The sequence below is a fragment of the Motacilla alba genome, chromosome 6 (assembly GCF_015832195.1).
Source record: "Motacilla alba alba isolate MOTALB_02 chromosome 6, Motacilla_alba_V1.0_pri, whole genome shotgun sequence".
NCBI lineage: Eukaryota > Metazoa > Chordata > Aves > Passeriformes > Motacillidae > Motacilla > Motacilla alba.
In genome coordinates this window covers 19,636,620-19,656,843 of record NC_052021.1, presented here as the reverse complement: position 1 = coordinate 19,656,843, position 20,224 = coordinate 19,636,620, and the positions used below count along the sequence as shown (strand labels likewise).

At 39.3% G+C, this 20,224-nt stretch overlaps 1 protein-coding gene across 1 annotated transcript in view; it reads right to left on the bottom strand.

Annotated features, from left to right (window-relative positions):
• Window positions 1-18,134, bottom strand: part of HECTD2 (HECT domain E3 ubiquitin protein ligase 2) — a 34,178-nt gene extending 16,044 nt beyond the window's left edge. Inside the window, exons 1-10 of the mRNA XM_038140553.1 lie at window positions 16,378-18,134; window positions 12,034-12,163; window positions 8,459-8,597; window positions 6,930-7,032; window positions 5,989-6,078; window positions 5,402-5,466; window positions 4,348-4,393; window positions 3,141-3,250; window positions 1,595-1,743; window positions 107-230 (exon numbers count right to left, since the gene is read on the bottom strand). Coding sequence (XP_037996481.1) covers window positions 107-230; window positions 1,595-1,743; window positions 3,141-3,250; window positions 4,348-4,393; window positions 5,402-5,466; window positions 5,989-6,078; window positions 6,930-7,032; window positions 8,459-8,597; window positions 12,034-12,163; window positions 16,378-16,605 — 1,184 coding nt within the window. The 5' untranslated portion in view covers window positions 16,606-18,134. The remainder of the gene's footprint in view (window positions 1-106; window positions 231-1,594; window positions 1,744-3,140; window positions 3,251-4,347; window positions 4,394-5,401; window positions 5,467-5,988; window positions 6,079-6,929; window positions 7,033-8,458; window positions 8,598-12,033; window positions 12,164-16,377) is intronic.
• Between the last annotated feature and the right edge of the window lie 2,090 nt (window positions 18,135-20,224).

Sequence of the window (20,224 nt, the reverse complement as noted above, 5' to 3'; positions counted from 1 at the left end):
CATATACAGACACTATATATCCACTACATTTAATACAGATATACATAGCATAGATACAATGCTTTGAAGTACTACTCAACAAGAAACAACCAGTAATTCCTCTCACCTGTGAGAATTCCCATAGCATTGCCAGTTATGATATTCTTCCATAAGATCAATATGATCAAGTGTAGAATTATAGAAATCTGTATATGAAATAATAGGAGGGCTAATCAGACTATTTGCAGCATCTGCAAAGAAAACACAAAAGTCTTTTAATATAATGCCTAGGTTCAGCACATCTCATTTCTTGGTATCATAAGCACCAGTGATCTCAAAAACTTTAAGCCAAGTCTAAAATAACACAAAAAATTAATAACTTATTTACAGAACTTAGCTCAGTCTTAGCTACAACATAACACTATACAGCATCACATTAATTGCTGTAGAAAACAGTAAATATCCCATTTATGATAAGGGAATCTCAGTTTGGCTCTTACTGACACGCACAAAATTAAGGTTTTATGGATAAAGAGTGCTATGTTCTGCTGAAATTGATGAAAAAGCAGTTTGATAAATGAAAGTGTTTAAGAAATCCATACAATTTCAAGCAGCTATGCCTAGAAAAATCTACATTTTTTCCAGTTACCATCTAGACTTGCACAAAAATTAAGTACTTGACCAAAGGAAGAAAGGCAATTCATGTTTAAGCTGCCTCATGATATAATGGCATTCATAAAATGTCAAACAGCCAGTAAGTTTTCTCCACTTACACTTCAGCATAATTTAATTTTCATCAGTCAGACACAAAGTAGTGTCTTTTGATTGACTAAATAGCTCTTTTCCCAGAATTAAGGAACAAGCAACTCTTTCATAGATGACGATAAACACATCTTAGGTTTAGATACAGGTGTGCTAATGTGCCTGACTCTGGACAGGCAAGCGTTTGAAGAATTCTTTTAAGTAGAAGTTTTAAGTTGACAGTGAAAACATCTTAATTCCAATTTTAATTTTCATTTGGTGGTTTTGTCTTCTCCTAAAACAGAGAAAGTAAGTGCTCCAATCACCACTTGGCAGCAGTTAAGAAGGTTTACATTTGCAGTAGTCAAATTTGCTGTGTTCTATGTTGAACTGAGAAGGCATTCACTTTTTTTTAAGCTGTAGTTTTGGACGTAAGAGGCACATGCATTGCCTAACTTCCTTTAGATGCTAAATAGTTCTGTGGGGGTAGGTGAGTTACGGAAGAAATTCTGGAAGCTACAAGTTTAAGACAGTTTATTTTATAAATCTAAAGGAAACCTTAACCGTTGGTTACTTCTGTGGATTTCAGTTGTTGTCATAGGCAAAACTCTGCATAGCAATTATCCTCTACTGGAAAGCAAGTAGGAAGACCTACCAAGAGAAGACTCTTGCTTACTACATTTTAGCATTTTATTGTAGTTTGTACTGTGCCACCATCATTATCAGTCTTCCCCAGAAGAGAAGCAGTAAAAACTATCCTCTCCCAATATGTGTATAAACAAATGTGTGATTTGTATAAACCAACCCTATATACACACACAAATATACATATAAGAACATATACATGCTCACACAGTTCCACAAAAATACCTACTAAATAAAGCCAGGACTTTTGTTGCTGATGGAATCCACCAGGTACATTTGACCATAGGTGGAAACTCTTCAGGTTTTGCAGGAAACAGCCGTAAAGAAATAAATTGCAGTAACCTGTCCACCACCTGCTTGAACCTCTTCTGTGAAATCCTAAAACAAACACGCTGCACTTATTCTCATGTGATCACTGTCTACACTAGAGTTTGTTATCAAATGTCAATGCTTTAAAAACACTCTTTCATTAAAATTCTAAAATTCAATTGTTTAAATTATTTTTAAATGCTTTTGTCCTGTACACAAAGACAAAATTCTAGACGTAAAGTTTGAAAAAGCATGCTTTTAAATATTGACACATCGTAATTCTCTTCAGCGCACCCCTAACTATGCTCTTTAAGTCCATGGAAAAATAAAAAAGAGCAATAGAATCATTATCTGTTCTTGACTTTTAGTGAACAAAACAAAAATCCTTATCTATTTCACTCCACACTCTGAATACTGAGGAATTCTGATTTATTTTGAGATACATGGTCCTTTCAAATAAAAAGTGGTATATGCTTCATATGCTTGTGCCACGTGTACATTTTAAATTCCACGCTGCACCACTTCCATAATAGCACAACAATACACATATAGTGTAGACATGTTAAAATAGCCTTTTCTAAACAAGAGCTCTCCTATTTTAATGGTTTCCATTTCTAATACATGCTTTAAGACTAAAAACACTGATACGTCTATTGCATTCTTAACTAAAAGTGGAAACCTCATTCATAAATGCAGTTCCAGTGAAGTAGTATTTTACCACAATTTTAAGCAAAGCTGGACATAGGGAGGGGGAGGGAAATTGAATTACCATCCTTGCAGAGAAGAAAATCCTTAATTAAGATCTCCTAGGAGAATTGGAAAATGTAAATGTGGCCAAACTTTGTTTTTACCTCAAAAGTTCTCAATCGGAACTTTTTGCTCAGTCAGTACATGGAAGGCAATCTGCATACAAATTTAGGAGCTGCACTTTGGGCAGTAACCCCTATACGACTCTTTTAGTGAGGTGCTATTAGAGTTATTTCAATTAATTACAAATCTAATGCCCTAACCACACTGTCTCCCCACCTCTATTGCACCAGGAAGCCAGGCCTCTAGCTCTGCTTCAGCAGACATTACAATATCTTTTGCAAATTATATGAGATTAAACTTTATTTAAACAAAGACCATAAAGATGTTTAATAATACCACGTAAACATAGAGCTAAAAATTTACACACAAGTTATTTTGAATATGTTATCAAAATAACTCTGATAAGTAATTTTGTGATTAAGGCTTTTTTGCAGAAGTATAATAATTTTTATACATTATGTACATTTTGCATCTATAAATCAGTATCACTTAGTGGACTATGTCCACACGTATTTGAAAGCAACAAAACCAATCTCTTTAGTCAATTAAATTAACTTTCATATAATTTATGAAACAGTCAACATCAATGGAAATACATAACAATTGTAATCCTAGAAATGGAATTTTTAATGTGGGGTTTTGGTATTTTTTTTTACTTTTTAGACCAGTGCACTAGGAAATGATGGTCAGCTTCTGTTAAGGCTGCTATCTGTCTTAGCAAGTGAGCATAGATGACATAAGTAGAAGTGTTACTAAATTGAGGATTCTGAAAAAGATTAAAAAAAGTGTTAGGTTAATAAACTGCATAAAGGGAAAAAAGTCATTAGGATTTTTTTCTTATGTTTGTTGTTGCCAGTACAATTACACAAGAAAGTAGTTCACTAAACAGCTGTGACAATAGTAAAACTATGGGGAAAAAACAACTCACAACTTCTAGCCAAATAAAAAGTACACAACTTCTGTATTGTAAAAGTATGATTTTTTTTTCCCCTGAAAGAAAGCCCACAGGTAGCCCAAAGGCAGTACTCAAAATTCTGGATTATTCTTGACATCGTAACACAAACTACACTCCTCTACATGATGTGGTTTTCATATCAGTAATACAAATTCTTGTACCACCTCTCTATCCCATATCAATCCAAACTAATTTCCCCTCTATTCCATGTGTTCACATATACCCTCATTTTAGCAGGAGACATTATTTTTAATTCACAGCTAGCATATACCACCCCAGAGAAGGAAACTATTGTCTCAATAAATTAAATTGCCATTTGATATTCTCAAATAACAGCAGAAACTGCTCCATGTGTACAGAGGTGTTAGGCACACTAGCAAAATATAAAGGGGAAATCTGCTACAAATGCAAGTCAACTATAGCAGCAAAGGTAAGAGGTGACCACAGACAGAAATCAGACATTGTAACCAGTCAGACAGACTGGAAAAAGTCAGCCAGACAGACTGGATAAAATTCAACACTGGAGAAAGTCACAGCAATATCAGAAAGTCCATATACTGAAACTTTCAGTTACAGCATCCTAATACAGCAAATCTGGGAATAAGGACAACATAAGAATAAACAGGTAAAATATTTATTCTTTCAACCCCGAAAATAAAAGCAAACAATTACTTGTCTATTAGTGCATCGTTTTAGTCTATGCAACCTTTCCCCATCAACTGTCTTCCATTAAGCTCCCATTCCCATCATGCATTACACTTTTTCTATTTTTTAACACATTCTTTCAAAAGGAAATTGGATGTGAAGTATCTCAGCTATACAAACTATCTTGTTTGCACAGTATACTGGTTTATAGATTGTAAGTTAAGTAGACACATACTTACATAAAAATACTGTATTTTTCTTACCTGTAAAAGTATACAATATGCTCTAAGATCATCCTTTGTTCGTGGCCTGCGAACGAATGAAATTATAAACAGAAGAATATGGATCCATAATTTACAGACATTAAGAGTCATGAAATCATGGATGATTTTAATTTGCTTTGCTAATATGTATAGAATACCATATTTAAGAATCTTCACTGCTCTCAAAGACTGAAAAAGGTCATTTACAGATTCTGACAATTCTCTAAAGTAGCGGGCCATTTATTATCTGTCTTTTTGAAACATGACAGAAGGCAAAAAAAAGGTCAGAATTGAAGTCAGAGGTGTTCCAGAGAGGAAATTCCGCATTATTGTCCATCTCAAGTGACACCATAAAGGAGTTTATTTGCTCCTCTTTGATATTTCCTGCAAGAATTCTCCATACACTTCTACCACTGAAGCCTCTGTACTCCTTCATATTTACCAAGGCTTTTACATAACCACAAATACATGCAGCAACAGCATAAAAAGCAGCGTAAGTTGGAGAAAGGGGTTACAACAAGCCACTGTCTCTTGCTATACCTTTTTATAAATTACACTATGCATTCTCACTTCTATTACTTAAAGCTAAGATGCTGTCATCTCCAAAAACCCTCCTGCTTTTTGGCTATCCCCTTCTGCATCTTGTACTGCTCTTTCTGTGGTGCTGCCTCACACTAACAGTATTGTGAAGCAAACTGTGGATCAGGGAATTGTCCTAGTTGCTGTTGGGGTATAGATGATGAGAATAAGTTTTAACCTAGTTAAATTCTTAAAATCATCTCCCAGTTAACAAGTCCAAAGAAAATGCCCTGGCAACAAGCAGCTGGGACTTAGTGATGGAATGCATGGCTGTGTATGGATCTGTTTCTCAGAGGCTCAAGGCCAGCTTGCAGAGTTCAAGATGTATTTCAGCAGATTTGCCAAAAAGAATTAAGTTCTTATGTATCAAATAAGTTGCATCACATTTTCTTTCTTTGCCTAGAACTGTAAAGATAAAATATATAGCAGATTTAAGTGCTGGTGCAGCACTGATGCAAACATTTATTATAATTACCCTGTCCATTCTTGCAGTAGACCATTAATTATTCCTTTTAGGACTGACTTCTGAACATCTTGAGGCTATGAAGAAAGGAGAGGAAAAATAATATCTGAAGTAAGTGCACATATTCAATACAAGGTATTGTACAAACAAGCAAGTTTGCTTTGCTTGTTTTTCAAGACAGCTAAGAAATCTTTTGTGTTATGATGCTAAACTCCTAAATATCTTCCTCACAGATGTACTAGATGAGTGTGGGGTTGTGCCAATGGTGCCTTTCAACACTTATACCCTATAAATATAATTTCTAAACTGTATTTTACTATTCCCATCCTCACATTTTCTTTATTTCTCACCATGCAGTCCCATCACAGCCATATAATATCTCTAAGACATACAGTCTTTAAGAACTACCACAATATAAACTATGCTTTACTAGAAGGAAAAATTTCCTCCTCTTTTACTAGAGCAGCTGTCAGGATTCTATGACAATTCTCATGGGATCATTTGAAGTATGTTTTGAGAGATTCTTCAGAAATCCTGCCTATCTGGGAAAAACTTTTGGTATAAATGGTATAAAACATGAATTCTTTTTCTCTACTTACAGTATTTAATAAGGCATCATAGACAACATTCACAAATTTTGCATCGATTCCAGAGTCCTCAATGGTATTAAATGGAGAATTGGTATCTTTCTGTAAGTCAGATAATACATGAAGCATTTTGAATATTTTATAGCTGTCTTTAAAAATGTAAGTTTACCAGCAAGCTTAGGAAAACATATTCAGATATAACTATTTCCTTTATCAAAACATAAGAATATAAGTTTCCTTAATCAGTATGCTAAAGATAGAGCAAAACAATAGTAATCCTACACATGTTCATGGTGTCATTCTATTTTCAAAATGTAAGAGGATTTCAAATAATGAATTACATTGAACTTTCATCTTTGTTGTTGATCCATTATCAGACAAAGGCAAGTAAATTTCAAGCATTCAGTATTTATTAAATAACTAAAGGTCACAACTTATTTTGTCCAGGCTCTGATCCTACCATCCATTTAAATATCATAAGCACATTTTGCTCTATAATAGGCAGGAAATAATTTAGCATGAATTCAGAAACACAAATATAACAGCTCCATAGGAAAAGCAAGTGCTCCATCATAAAACATGAACAGCTATAATAGAGCCCATATCACACCTTTTTTTTGGGGAATTTCTGTTTCCAGATTTGCCTGGGCCTCTGCATTAGCATGGATGTTTTAAAACCGTAATTTGCGTAGAAAGTACCGACACAGCCACAGTGTCACAAACAAACTACACACTGGAATTTTAAAGCTCCACAAACTTGAAATAAAATTGCTTAACTGGAATCAATAAATCAATGCAATAACAGATTGTCTACAAAAGGCAGGTGAGATCATGACAAAATTATCTGAGTGGCCTTGAATACCTGGCTGAAAGCCTTTAACAGATATTTTTAGAAACATTTTGAAGATACAAAGCACTGTAATTACTAAACAGTATTAGGAATTATTTTCTACCTTAAATGCAGCATTTATCTCCAAGAAAGAATCAAAAGTTGTAGAATAAAAATTATGTACAGCTTTCCAATCTCCCGATGCCTTCGACTTTTCCATATCATCCCTAGAGAAAATATATTCAAATACTGGTAATGGTTTGATCTTGCCAACCACTTAGACTGTAAAATGCACTGTAACTTTAAGCTTTTCTCACAAAGCACACTTAGAAGACAGACGAGTAGAATATCTGTATCTTTCTAACCTCTTCCTTGTCATTTAAAGATCATGGTATTATTAGAGAACAAAAGCATAGTTTGTGTTTGATACACTTGAGCAATGTCTTTTACTCAAAATGTTAATTCACAATGTCACAGTTCAGTGTGTTAGGACAAATAATTAGAACAGAATTAAGCTGCAGCTACACTGACATGATAGTTTCTCAGAGTAAGTATGACTGCTCTTAAACTATTCAAATTCACGAGAATTTCTCAAAATTTTCTTTCTTTTAACATTTTTCAAATAGAACTTAATTTTAGGCACAGGTGGTCAATCTTAGGTGGTAATCTTAGACAAGGTGGTCAAAGGTGACAGTCAACATGGCTTCACTAAGGGCAAATTGTGCCTGACAAATTTGGTGGCCTTCTACAGTAGGATTACAGTGCTCGTGGATGATGGAAGAATGATGTCATTTACTTGGACTCATGCAAGGCCTTCCTCTGGAAGCTGCTTCCTCTCGCTTTGCTGCAGGCTGTGCAAGAAATCCTCAGCATGGGGAAATCCAAACCCAGCTCAGCGCAGGGAGCAGCTGCCAGATCCAACTGAGAAGGACCTAGCCCCGCCTAGAGGATGGTAACCATAGGAGAGGGGAAATGGAGAGCTGGTGGGGCCTCACAGCTGGGGATTCAAATGGACAGGACAAGGGCTAAGGGCTTTAACCTGCAGGAAGGCTGATTTAGATCACTTATAAGGAAAAAGTTTTTTTACAAACACTGTCACAGGTTGTCTAGAAGCAATAGTCAATAGATACAAAAATCTGAATATGGAAAAAATTCAGCTCTTTGGATCACCTGAATATCAGGAAAGGATCACCTCTTTGCAATTTTCCTTTATACCTCTTTTTCTCTCCCACCAAATACACACCGAATAATCAAAAAGGGTTCTTTTTTCTCCCTGGAAGCACAAAATTTCAAACATGGAAGAGAGAGAAATAATTGCAAGTATAACCAAAACACCTAAGACTGCACGGGCTTTGCCAGCCTACAATAAACCATTTCCAAAACTAAATGCTCACTGCATTTCTAATTCTGAAGTATATGTTTTTCCATTTTCTGTGTGGTACAACATTTCAACCTAGAAAAAATATTTTGATAGTTTTCTCAGTAACAGAGTTATCAATCCCACCATCATAACCAGACTAACTCCTTGCCAGTCTTACTGAAACTGTTTCCTCATTTGAGATTAACAAAATCAAAGGTATGAGTCAGGTCAAAATGAAAAGAATTCCAAAGAAAGGAAGAAAGCACATTTCTAGGAACACCAGTAAAACTTACTGAAAATCTTTCACAGTTTTGGTTCGAACTGGAAGGGAAGGTTCAGGAGGAACTGGTGCTTTCAGTTCTTGGGGTAATGTATCCATGGACATGCGCTGCTTTTGCCGTACATCGAGGCAAAGAGGCGGTAGGTCCCTCCCTTAAAAGAAAGGTAAAGAAGACTAAAGACAATGCATCTAACACAAATAAACTGGTACTAGGGAAAAAATGAAACTCCGAGTGTTTGATTCTAACTCTTCAAAAAAGTAATTTTCTTACCATGTGCACATGCAGACATGATGGAAAATTTGGCTAACTAATAAAAATTGCAATGTTGCCAATTATTCTATTACCAACATAGATTGTAAATTTTCAGTATACAAACTGCAACACTGGTGCTCCTTACAGCTAAGAAAATCCCGTGCATGACCATACCAAAGTCCAACTGTTATATAAGAACAAGACTTCAGTCCACTTTTCTACACTGTGATATGGAATTTTAGCTAGAGATGACTGTAAAAGATCTACAGCTTCCATAAAGAATCTCTCCAAAAAGCTAAATGGGAAAGGCAAATTTTTTTGTCTTACAGAGAATTAGTGGTGAAACAGAAGCATCTTTGAACACTTCTTTTTAATACATTTGGCAACCTATTCTAGTACAACTGGCAGTGCTTTGCCAAGGTCTTTCTATTCTACTCCTTCCTTTCTATTTGATCTGAGACTATTTGATCAGATTAGCATGGCAAGACTTGGCAACAGCTACAGCAAGAGGAGAGATGAGGCTGCCTCTGTGTCTGACACAGCTCCAAAACACAGCCACCACAGGCCAAAGCTGAGCCCAGCAGTGACACTGGTAGCACCCCTGTGACAATATATTTGGGAAGGTGCAAAAAAAACTGCACAGCAGCTGAGAAAGAGGAGGGATTAAAAAAAAAAAAAAAAGGAAGGAAAAAAAAAAGAAAGAAACTACCCTACAGACACCCACATGAGTGGAAAAGAAGGAGAAGGAAGGAGGAGGTGAGCCAGGGTCTGGAGCAGAGATTGTCCTGCAGCCAGTGGGGAGCCCATGTCTGATCAGGCTGCTGGCAGAACTAGAGAGAAGTTGAGAACAAGGGAAGGTGTGGTAAGCAGGGAAGGGGAAGGTGTTTTGAGTTTTGTTTCTGCTTAGTTTAACTGGCAATAAATTAATATCCTCAAGTCTGCTCTGCCTATGATGATAATTGGAAAGTGTACTCCCAGTCTTTATCTCAATCCATGAGCTTTTTCATCTTATTTTCTCCCCATGTCCTGTTGAGGAGGGGAAGCCACAGAGCAGCACGGTGGGTGTCTGGCAGTCAGCCAAGGTAAGCCCACCCAAAACACGAAAAAATATTTCCACTGTATTTCCAACACTCATTTTGACAGTGTCTTCACAAACATCCTCAAACACTCTTACAGTCTGATTTATGCTGCTCATTTTTAAAAGCATTTACATGAATTGTGACATATGTTTGGGATAAAAGACACTATATAAAATACAAGTGTCCTCAAAAGTCATACATATTTAATGAAAATCCTCTATGAATTGTGTAAGACCCCTCTAAGCCTTTTTGAAGTTTTGGGTTTTTTTAATACCTAAACATCAAAGTAGTATCACTACACTGCTGCCTACTCCATTTATCACAGCAGGGAAACAGATGCTATAAAAGTCCCATGAATCCAAAAGCAGATTTTTTTCTCTCATACTCATGACAGAGTCATTGTCCCTGTGACTTAACTCAGCCCCCATTCATGAGATAACAGTTTGGAGCTGCCCACAATGCCCTGAGGATGGCATCAATTGCTGATAGGGAATCTTGTCCATTCTCACAGGTGGAATTTTAACTATTTTAAGATAAGAGTAGTAATTGAAAAAAACAAAGCAGACATACAGATAATAAATTAATCCAAGCCAAAGTGCCAAACAATCCAACCATGCAAACGTTCTGCTATTGAACACCATTCTCTGAAAACGGGATGGACTGATTTTAAAGAATCTAAGAATTGTCTTATTTTTATACTCTGAGAATAACAAGCTTTTGGATTTGACTTTCATTCTCTCTTCTCAATTTTAAATGGATTAAGCATTGAGTTATAACCAGCTGAACACACTGAAATGAGGAAAATACTCTTTCTACATCTGTAGAAGAGACATCTGCTGGCAGACACTGCTTCTCAATTCAGCAAATTGAGGCTGCAGGTGCTAAGCTGGTAACTTGCACCCTGTCAGCAATGCAATTTTCTTTGAAATATACGCAGTTTAATTTACATATACTAAAACTGATTTTTAATAGTATCTTGAACACATATGGTCAACTTCAGTATGTTTTGTCATCATTCAAGTTTATTTGTACATAGATTTATTTGCTCTTCTGCCAGTAAAGAATACTAATTAAGATCCATCACATGAGTTTCATTGAGCAGAAATGGGAAATTTTATGTATTGAGTTGTAATATTGTATTATTACTGTTTATCAAGACAAGAAAAAACAGTAATTTCTGGCTTCTTGCCCAGTTACATCAAGTAAAAAGATTCAGCAGTGCATGACTGCTTTAAGAATGATTAAAAACTTTCATGAAGCAAATCTCCTTGATACAAAGCAGAAAGTTTTGCAGTATAGCTACTAGGACTAATAAAAGATTATTTTAGTAAGAATCTAATGCTGCAAGTTATAAACCACCTTTTTCTGTACAACTTTGAAACTGACAATACTTGTCAACAATTTTGTTTCAAAGTCACTACTGAGATCTCTCAGCACAGTCTCTCTCTTCTCTCAAATTCACCGAGTGCTATAAAGACTTAGTGAACCACAGCACAATAAGCCTGAAGGGGACTTGCTCAGAGACAAGATCAATACAAACCTGACAAATGTTTGTGCAGTCTTTTATGAAAAGTCCCAAATTACTAAATTCCTAGCACAAAAGCCTAATAAAAATTCCATGTCTAACCACAACATCATCTCCTCTAGGCTTCATTATTCTAGCCTACCATACTTATTACAGAGCTACAGTTTCTATCTTTTCATCAACTACTGTTACCTCACCATAGCACAACAACCTTCCTTCTCACTTATAAAGCTATTCAGAACTTACTAATTGTTTCCTGTGCATTTTACTTTTTGCCATCACTGGCCTTCATCTTCACTGAAAAACACCATCTCTCAGCAACTGCCTCCCTTATAAAAGTCTTATGCTTGCCTAATTCCCACCATCCTTCAGATGGCAACAAAATAATTATCTCCAAAGTTCTGACAATTTCTAGAGACATTGCCTGATTGCAGCTGGACAAAGAATATCTGCAGATAGACTGCCGAATCAGTACCTTTCTTTAAAACTTCAGATAGTTATTCCATCCTCCAGATCTCTTTGTTTTTTTCTTATCCAACTTGTCTCTATGACACAACCTCTACTGAGGATGGGCTATCATAGGTCTCACTGCCTGTACAATGTACAACACAGCATAATTTAATGAAATCTAGACTTCCAGATTTTCTGGCACTACCACAATACAAATACGGGCAGAAAATTGAGCACCTTCTAAACTTGGTAACTAAGTAACAGGTCTTTTTTTCTCTTACCATTTTTGATGTTGGGTATAACAAGTTGCGTAGGCGAATTTCTGTTTCCGATGCCTTCTTTCTTTTGGTTGATAGTTGTGATGAGATTGCTGAAAGTGGACAACTGATTTTTGGCTCCTTCCTCCAGCCCCTGTAATTAAGATGACAGTATGCTCTAAAGGGCTAATACATTACTGCTAGAGTAATCTTCCTAGTGCAGTTATTACACAGAATTCTTAAATACCTTTTAAATCGGACTGGTAATAATTGAATAAAACATAAATAATGATTCTGCAAGTTTGTTTCAAATTTATTCAGGAGAGGTACCATAAAATTCCTTTCAATTACATTAAAAAACTCCAGTATTAATTTGCAGGATATGAAGATATCCTTGCATTTCTGTGAGGCAAACACAATACAATTAGGCTGCTGTCAATAATATTCTAACTTTCTGCATCCTAATGTCTACTTTTACACTTCTCACTACATCTAGCTCAGTTTAAAAAGAAGAAAGTGTCACATATTCCTTTTCCAAATAGCCCTAATATATTCAAGTAGTTTAGACAAATTTCCCAGTACTTGAAATGTGGGGCCAAACATTCTAACCTCTAAAAAAAGTTCAATACTGACTACCTGGGTAAAACTCCCTAATGATTCAAAATGGTCAGCATCTGCTGCCACTGAAGAAAGGCTTACCAACAAAATCTGGCTACCAAAGTGGTAGAAGAGTCCTTGCTTGAGCACCTGTACATGCTGTCACCAAGGAGCCTGCACAAGTCTCTGCTAGGAAGTGTTGAGCACTAATGTGTTTTAACAGCAAACAGAAGTGAAATCACACATCAGACTTGCAAAGGATTGTGCCAATTAGCCAGTTGGCTAATCAGCAATGGGTGCTATTAGATACAGTTATTTACTACAGAATTTGCAAAGCATAGGTGGGGTTAAGAGGCTTGCCCAAGATGACAGAAATCTCATTATGAGGATTTTAATTTTCATCTCAATTCCAAGTCATCAACTGATATCAGGAGCAGGTAGATCAACTCAAAAAAATTACACATACACTTCCTGCACATCATGATTTTCAACCTCACAGTAACCTAAAGACTGGTTTTCCTGATACCTGGCATCTGTGCTCTCAGTTAGAAGAATGTTTCCATTCCACACAAACCAAATTTTTAATTCTGCAAATGAGAATATATGTTCTCATGTAATAGCCTATCAAAAATTTTGAACGAGTACATTTCCCTTTTCCCTTAACAGAAATACATTTAGACTAGACATGCAGTCAGAGTTCTAAGAAAAGCATTTCACTTCCACCACAACATCCTGAAAAAACACCAGAAGGGTAATAATACAGCCCATAAACCTACCACACCACAGTGTACACAAGCTGGTACACTGACAGAAATTTTAAATAACTGTGGCACATACAGCTATTTTTCCATGGCTCATAGCTCACTAAATTGTAAATTTGAGCAATCATGAGGACTTCTGGCTTAAAAAATATCGAATTTCAATTTCTAAAATTTGTATTTTTACCAAATTACAATTTCTCGTTCCAAATTCCTTATATGCAACAAACATTCCAAAATTAAATGTAATTACCAGTGTAATTTTCAGATTAACATTTCTTTTTAGTCTATAACCTTTGAAATATCATTAAGATGACTCTTAAAAATCATCTGGCACATGACTGGAGTAAAACAAACCCTGGACAAACATTAGTGACTGAAAAAGAACTTTTAAACAACTACAGATCTGAGGTTAATCAGCTCTGTCACAAAATGTGTGTTCCACGCAGAAAAGCCCTGAAGCACAGACTAGTGTAATTATGATTAATAATTAATAGATAGCAGAGATAATAAAAAAAGGAAGTTTTGTTAAATAAATTACTGTGGCAGCCTTTTTGACTAATTTACCTTTCTAGGTTTTACTCCAGCCATATCACTGAAATACTACAGGTGAACAGTTTCTTAAAAACTTTCTCCTTATTGCCACCTCCTTCAGCAGTAATCATAAAGAACAAAATCTTCATTCACTCATTTAACTTCCAACAATATCAGACAAACATATGGACAAAGGCTTTATTGGGAGGCCCTGGAAGGAAACTTCACGCTCATTAATGAGAAATTCTGACAACCCCTTAGGGAGTAATCTAGGGCAAGGGCACAGCACCATGTCATACTTAAAAATTTTGTAGGAGGTCACTGAGCTTTTAGAGCCTAAGACTCTACAAGCACACTGCCACCAGAAAACTGAACATCCACCATTCCCCTCCCACCCACCAAAAGGAATGAATACGTTTAGAGGGAGTACGAGGATCAAAGTCATCTTTGGTCCTGTTTTAAGATCATACTAAAAACCCACAACTCTGCTGGCTTCTTAGTGGAAGTTTTCCAAAGCCCTAAGCCCTCCATAAGACTGGAGAGTTACTAGCATTATACTTTATAAAACTGTTTTTTTCATTACTGAAGTTAAATGAAATGGTGAAAACCAATAAAATGTTTCAAAGAGCACATACAGACTGCTTTCTCAGAAGAGACAAAAGACCATCTAGAAAAGCTGCTGGAAAATCCTGTGTTAGCCCTAACACTGCTTACCCAAGACCCTTATGTATATGGCAAGCAAAGACTAGTGAGGACAAAAAGATTTTCTTCCCTATGCAAGAAAACATGGAGGACACTCAGATTTCCCAAAGGGCATCTGACAGTGCAACAGGCACTGTCATGGTGGCGTTTTTCCCTTCCATTTGTAGCTTGAAAGGTGCAACTTTAGACTGTTTTTCCTTTACAGAAGTCTCTAATTGTTCCTGTTTATTAAGGAGCAAATTACTTAGCTTTTTACAAGTTTCTTTCCAGAATCTTAATGCTGACACCCAAACCATGACCTCTTTGGTGATAGTCTATGACATCTCTCCACAAAACTCTCTCTCTACCCGCCCTGTAACATGCTACTGAACCCCATATGGGTTCAGTAACCATAACCAGAACCTCTTGGTAAATTCAAACCCTGCCCTGCACCTGACACACAACCACACCCAGCCAGGTCTGAGCTCCTCTGCAGCAGCTCCACTTAGACAGCTTCTGCCTGTGGGCAACACTTCAGAGTACGTGACGGATGTCCAGCTACAGAGAAGTTCTCCTGATTCTTTAAGGTAGCTGGAATTCTACATAGCCATCCAGGAGCACACATTTTTCATTAGCTGAGCTAAGCCTGACACATTTTAGGCCAGCACTTGTATCTTTATTCTAAGGGACTGGCTTTTACCATTTAAAGTCTTAGGTGGAGATATTCAAAAGTAGAAAAAACTCCTGGGCACTTGTCCATTACAGATTTCTCCCACCAAATCGGTATTTGAATCACAAGAATGAACATACTCTTGCACATTCTGACAGATTTACAAAGCTGAAAGTCTTTCAGAAGACTGGAACATTTAGGCAAAACACAAAATTGGCAGAATTGCTCCAAAGAGTTTGCAGTTTGCATACAATTACTCAGTTTAACATCACAATTATTTCCTGACAGTCATAAATATTATATGTGCAATCTTTTAAATTCAAATTATGAATTTAAATGAATGATTATTTAAATAATAATTTCTAATAAGTTGGATGCCTATCAGAACTGCTGAACTAAAATCTCCTAAGTGTATTACTACAGGATTAGTAACATTTTTGTTCTGTTGTTGGACTGAAGTAACTTACCACAAGTTCTAATGTTAAGCTATGTAAGATATCCAACTCATGTCAGGAAAATTTTATGTCCTGTAATATTGTATGGTAAGCAGAAAGAAAAGCACAACTCTGGTATAAATAAAAAACCTGAAAAAAAGGTTTCTGAAAGGAAGCTATTCTGGCAAATATCCTTCCCCCATTTGTTTCTCTGCATTAATTCATTCATCATTTCATTAAAATGTTCTGTGATCTTTGCTTCAACTCAAAAAAAAAGGGAAAGATTTTTAAAGAAAAAGTTAAAAATACAGACGTATTCCCCAGCTACCTCTCTCGCCATTAAGTGTATTGGAGCTGAAACCCTCCACCCCCGAGAACCCTTAATGAACATTCACAATGCTGCAAACCCTCAGTCATGACTAACCCGACAGAGCAGACCGTTGTAAAATGTTAACTATAAGTGGATGGAGAATTTATAGCTTCATTATGTCATTGCTTACAGATGCACTTGTTATTTTTAAGAAACTTGAATGAAAGCCTCTCAACGGAAAGGAACATGAAAGAAAATGAAGGCGATGATCCCCCCCCCCCCCCTTCCCCTTCTCCTCCCAAATAAAGCGGCAAACACAGCAAACGAACACGGAGTGGCACAGGCGGGCCCGCGGGCGGCTGCCCGGGCGCCGACGGGACTTACCCCAGCAGCCGCGGTGGACGCCGACGGGATGGGCGGCAATTTCTCTCCGTCCTTTTCCTTTTCTTTTTCTTTTTCCTTCTCCCCTTCTCCCTCTTCCTCCTCCTCCTCGCCACCCTCCTCGGCTGACGGGGCCGCGGCGCTGCCCTGGCTCAGCTCCGCTCCCGGCGGATGCCCCTCGCCGGGACCGGGGGGCAGCTCGGCGGCAGCCGGCGGGCTCTGCAGCGACATGGTCCCGCTCCCGGCAGCCTCTCAGTGCCGTCGGCACCCGCGACCCCGCGCCCTCCTCTCCTCCTCCCTCCGAGGAGCCCCCGCGGCACCCTCAGCTCAGCCGCTCCGCTCGGCCGCCGCGGCACTGCAGCAGCCGTGCTGCTCCCGGGCGCCCAGACACCCCCGCACGGCGGGGCGGAGCGCAGCGCAGCGCAGCCCGGCCGCCCCCGCCGCGGCCCCGGCGGGCAGGGGGAGCGCGGGACGCGGCGCAGCGGAGGCGCCGCCGGAGCCGCTGCCCGGGAGCGCCCTCGGCCGCCGCGCCACCTACAGACCGCGGGCAGCAGGAGGGGCCGCCGCTGCCGCCGCCGCCGCCATGCTGCTCATGGGCGGCTCGTGAAAACGCGCCTGGCGGCCGGGGCGCGGCGCGGGGGGAGCGGAGGACACGGCGGCGGAAACTCCGCGGCGCAGGAACCGGCGCGGGGCTGCGGCTGGCCCCGGCGCAGCCGCGCTGGCAAGGGGGGCAAGGGGTGCCGGGCCGGGTGTGGGGCACTGACGGGACCCGGGAGAGGCGACGAAGAAATAGACGAGTAATAAACAAACATAAACATAAATAAATAAAATATACATAAATATATAGCTGGGTGAAGGGCCCTCGGGGCGGATACCGCTAGGCACGGCCGCGCCTCCGTCACGCCAGGTGGTACTGGGTGCTGCTCTGCCGGCCCAGGCCGTGCCGGCAGTAGCACCTCTCACACCCCCGTGAGGCCGTGCCGGCAGTGACACCTCTCACACTGTCCTGAGGCCCTGCCGGCAGTGGCACCTCTCACACTCCCCTGGGGACCTGCCGGCAGTGGCACCTCTCACACTGTCCTGAGGCCGTGCCAGCAGTGGCACCTCTCACACTGTCCTGGGGCCCTGCCGGCAGTGGCACCTCTCACACCGCGCTGTGCCCCCACGGCGCGTTCCTCGCCGCATCAGGTCACGCTCCAACGAGAAAATACAAAAATCGTCGAATCATTAAAGTTGAAAAATCCTTTCGAGATGATCAAGTCCAACCTTCGACCGAGTAACACCGTGCCCACTATATACCGTATCGTGGGGTCGAAGCCTTATTGCGAAGGACTGCACCGTACCATGAGGAAAGAACGTGTAACCAATGTGTGAGCGCGGTCCGGTCTCCGATGGCAAAGCCAGAGCGGTGCCAGGGCTGTGCAGGTGGCTCCTGGCCCTCCCTTCGGACAGGTCTCGGGCAGCGGAGGCGGTACCGCTGTCGGAGTCTCAGGGCAGCTCCCTGGCCGTGCTGGAGCATTGCTGAGAGTGTGTGAAGGAATATCATCCTCAGAAGAGGTGCTGTGTTGAACTGGTTGCAGGACAACATGTAGACCAGATGTCACACACACTGGCTTGCTACTGACCTGCCACTTGGCTTGGTATGTGAAGCTGCAGGAGCCCTACTGCGTGAGAGTGGGACACTGTTGTGTACACTAACTTACATCTAGTTTAAGCTCTTCAAACCACTAGCTGCCAGATGAAACAAGTTTCCTTCAGATCACTCAAATTTTGTGTCTGAAGAAGAGTTTTTCTCCCAGCTTCAGGAACAGAGTGTGAATAGCATTACAGACCACATGAAACAAATCTTCAAAATTGTTTTTCAGGTGGAGGAAAACCACGTGATGATTTTTCTGAGCATTGGCACTACACAAGTAGCTCCTGCAGGAGCTGTGGGAAATATTTCTGTAAGAGTCATAAAAGCAATGGCACAATAGGTACTGCAGTGTTAGTCTAACACATTGAAAAAGGCTTTTCCTTTCTGAAGGAACTGGCAGACCTGGATTTTTTAGGTTTCATTAAGAAATGGCTTTGTCTCCTTACCAAGTTAAATATGAGAGCTGATTTTCCAAGAAGTTAATTCTCCTCACTGTGTTTACTTCCCAGTGGCTTTCAGCAGTTTGCATGAATAAGCGGCCTATTGCACTTAAAACAAAGCCCCCCAAACACTCACTCATCTTTTTCCTTTTCATGCCAAGAAACAACATAATGATAGTAATTTCAACAGCTTCAGTACAAGCAGCTTTGCACCCAGTGGCAGTCCCCAGCTAGAAATAAATGGCACAACTCTTTTGTGGAACTGTGCCAGCTTGAAACATGGAAGGATTTGCTCCTTTGAGCCTACAAAGAGAGCAAAATAAAGAAAAAATATATTTATAAAGGCAAATATAGAAACAAATTAATATTTTTTTCAGTTCCATTGAGCTATAAAGGCCTGATTTTTGACAGTGTCAAAACCACTGAAATAGTTTTTTACCAAGATTATCTCAAGAAAAAGCTAATGCAACATCAAAGACATCAACTTCTATTGTCCATGCCCCCTGTGCTATTTGAAGCTGAAGTCCTCTATTGAACTAAACTAATTCAGGTGAATATTTTGGCTCATGACAATTATGAAAATAGGCACAAAAATGTCTTTCTATTTTTGTAAGAGAGCGAAACGACCATATACTGAAGTAGCAAACACATTTTTTTCTTACTTTTAACTAATGTAGCATACATCTGGTGCCCAGGGTTTGAAACTAAAAGTATTTCAATATCATTCATAGATCCACAAGAGAGTCACAGATATAACCACAGCTGGGAAAGACATATCTAAATAGCCTTTCAGTTTTCTAGAATGGATGGATGCTAGCTGGGAGCAGCAGTGCTGCATGTAATGAGGTGATGCGTGTAGACCCTGCAGTAATTTGTTGGTAAAGTGATGAATTGGGGTAGTGGGCAACGGAACAGTAAGAAATCATGATAAAGACATTCTAGCAGTAAGATTTGTGGGATATACCACATACACAATTTTCAAAACTAAACAGAAGTATGAAACTGCCATTCTACAGACTTCATGAATTTGTTGGCCAGGTGGCCTGCAAGCCTTGACAAAGGGCCAAACACACTCAATGCCCGTATTTCAAAGGATGCTTTACTTGATTTTTTACATCTCTTGTAAGCTGCTTAAAAATCTTAAATCACATGGTACCAGCTACTTTACTGAATTTTTTGGTGAAAGGGGCCAAGGTAAAGTTCAACTGAAAACTGTTGCTCATGCCCAAGTACATGTTGGCTGTGTCTACAGTTCTTTCTGTTCCCGGAGGAGTTTGCAGTCTCGCTCGACCCCATGCTGGCGCACCATGCTGCTGGCTCAGATAAACATATGCACACTGCAGTTTCACCCCTGAATAACTGGGGGGGGGACACAGGCAGCATGTGACCCTGAACAGATTTTCTTGTACTTATGGAAGAACAGTCCTGCCTTAACAGGATGTTGACCTTTTAAACTGGAATAAGACCTTCTTGACACCTTATTTTAAAATACTTCACAAATTTATGTCTTCTATCCAATGAGTTCGAGTTGTCAGGAAGGGGGAAAAGTCACTGGCACATCTCTGTGCAATGACGTGGCCAGGCACAGACCGCCACTAAGAATGACAGATGGAACCAGACCAAATGCTAACATTTGTTCACAAACGATTACTAAATGCTTACAAGTAATAGATACACTCACAGAGACTGGCATTTGGAGTGAGACACAAATATAAAAAATAAAAAGGGCTAAATTCCCTAAATTGCCTAGTATCGTCATGACAAATACTGATTG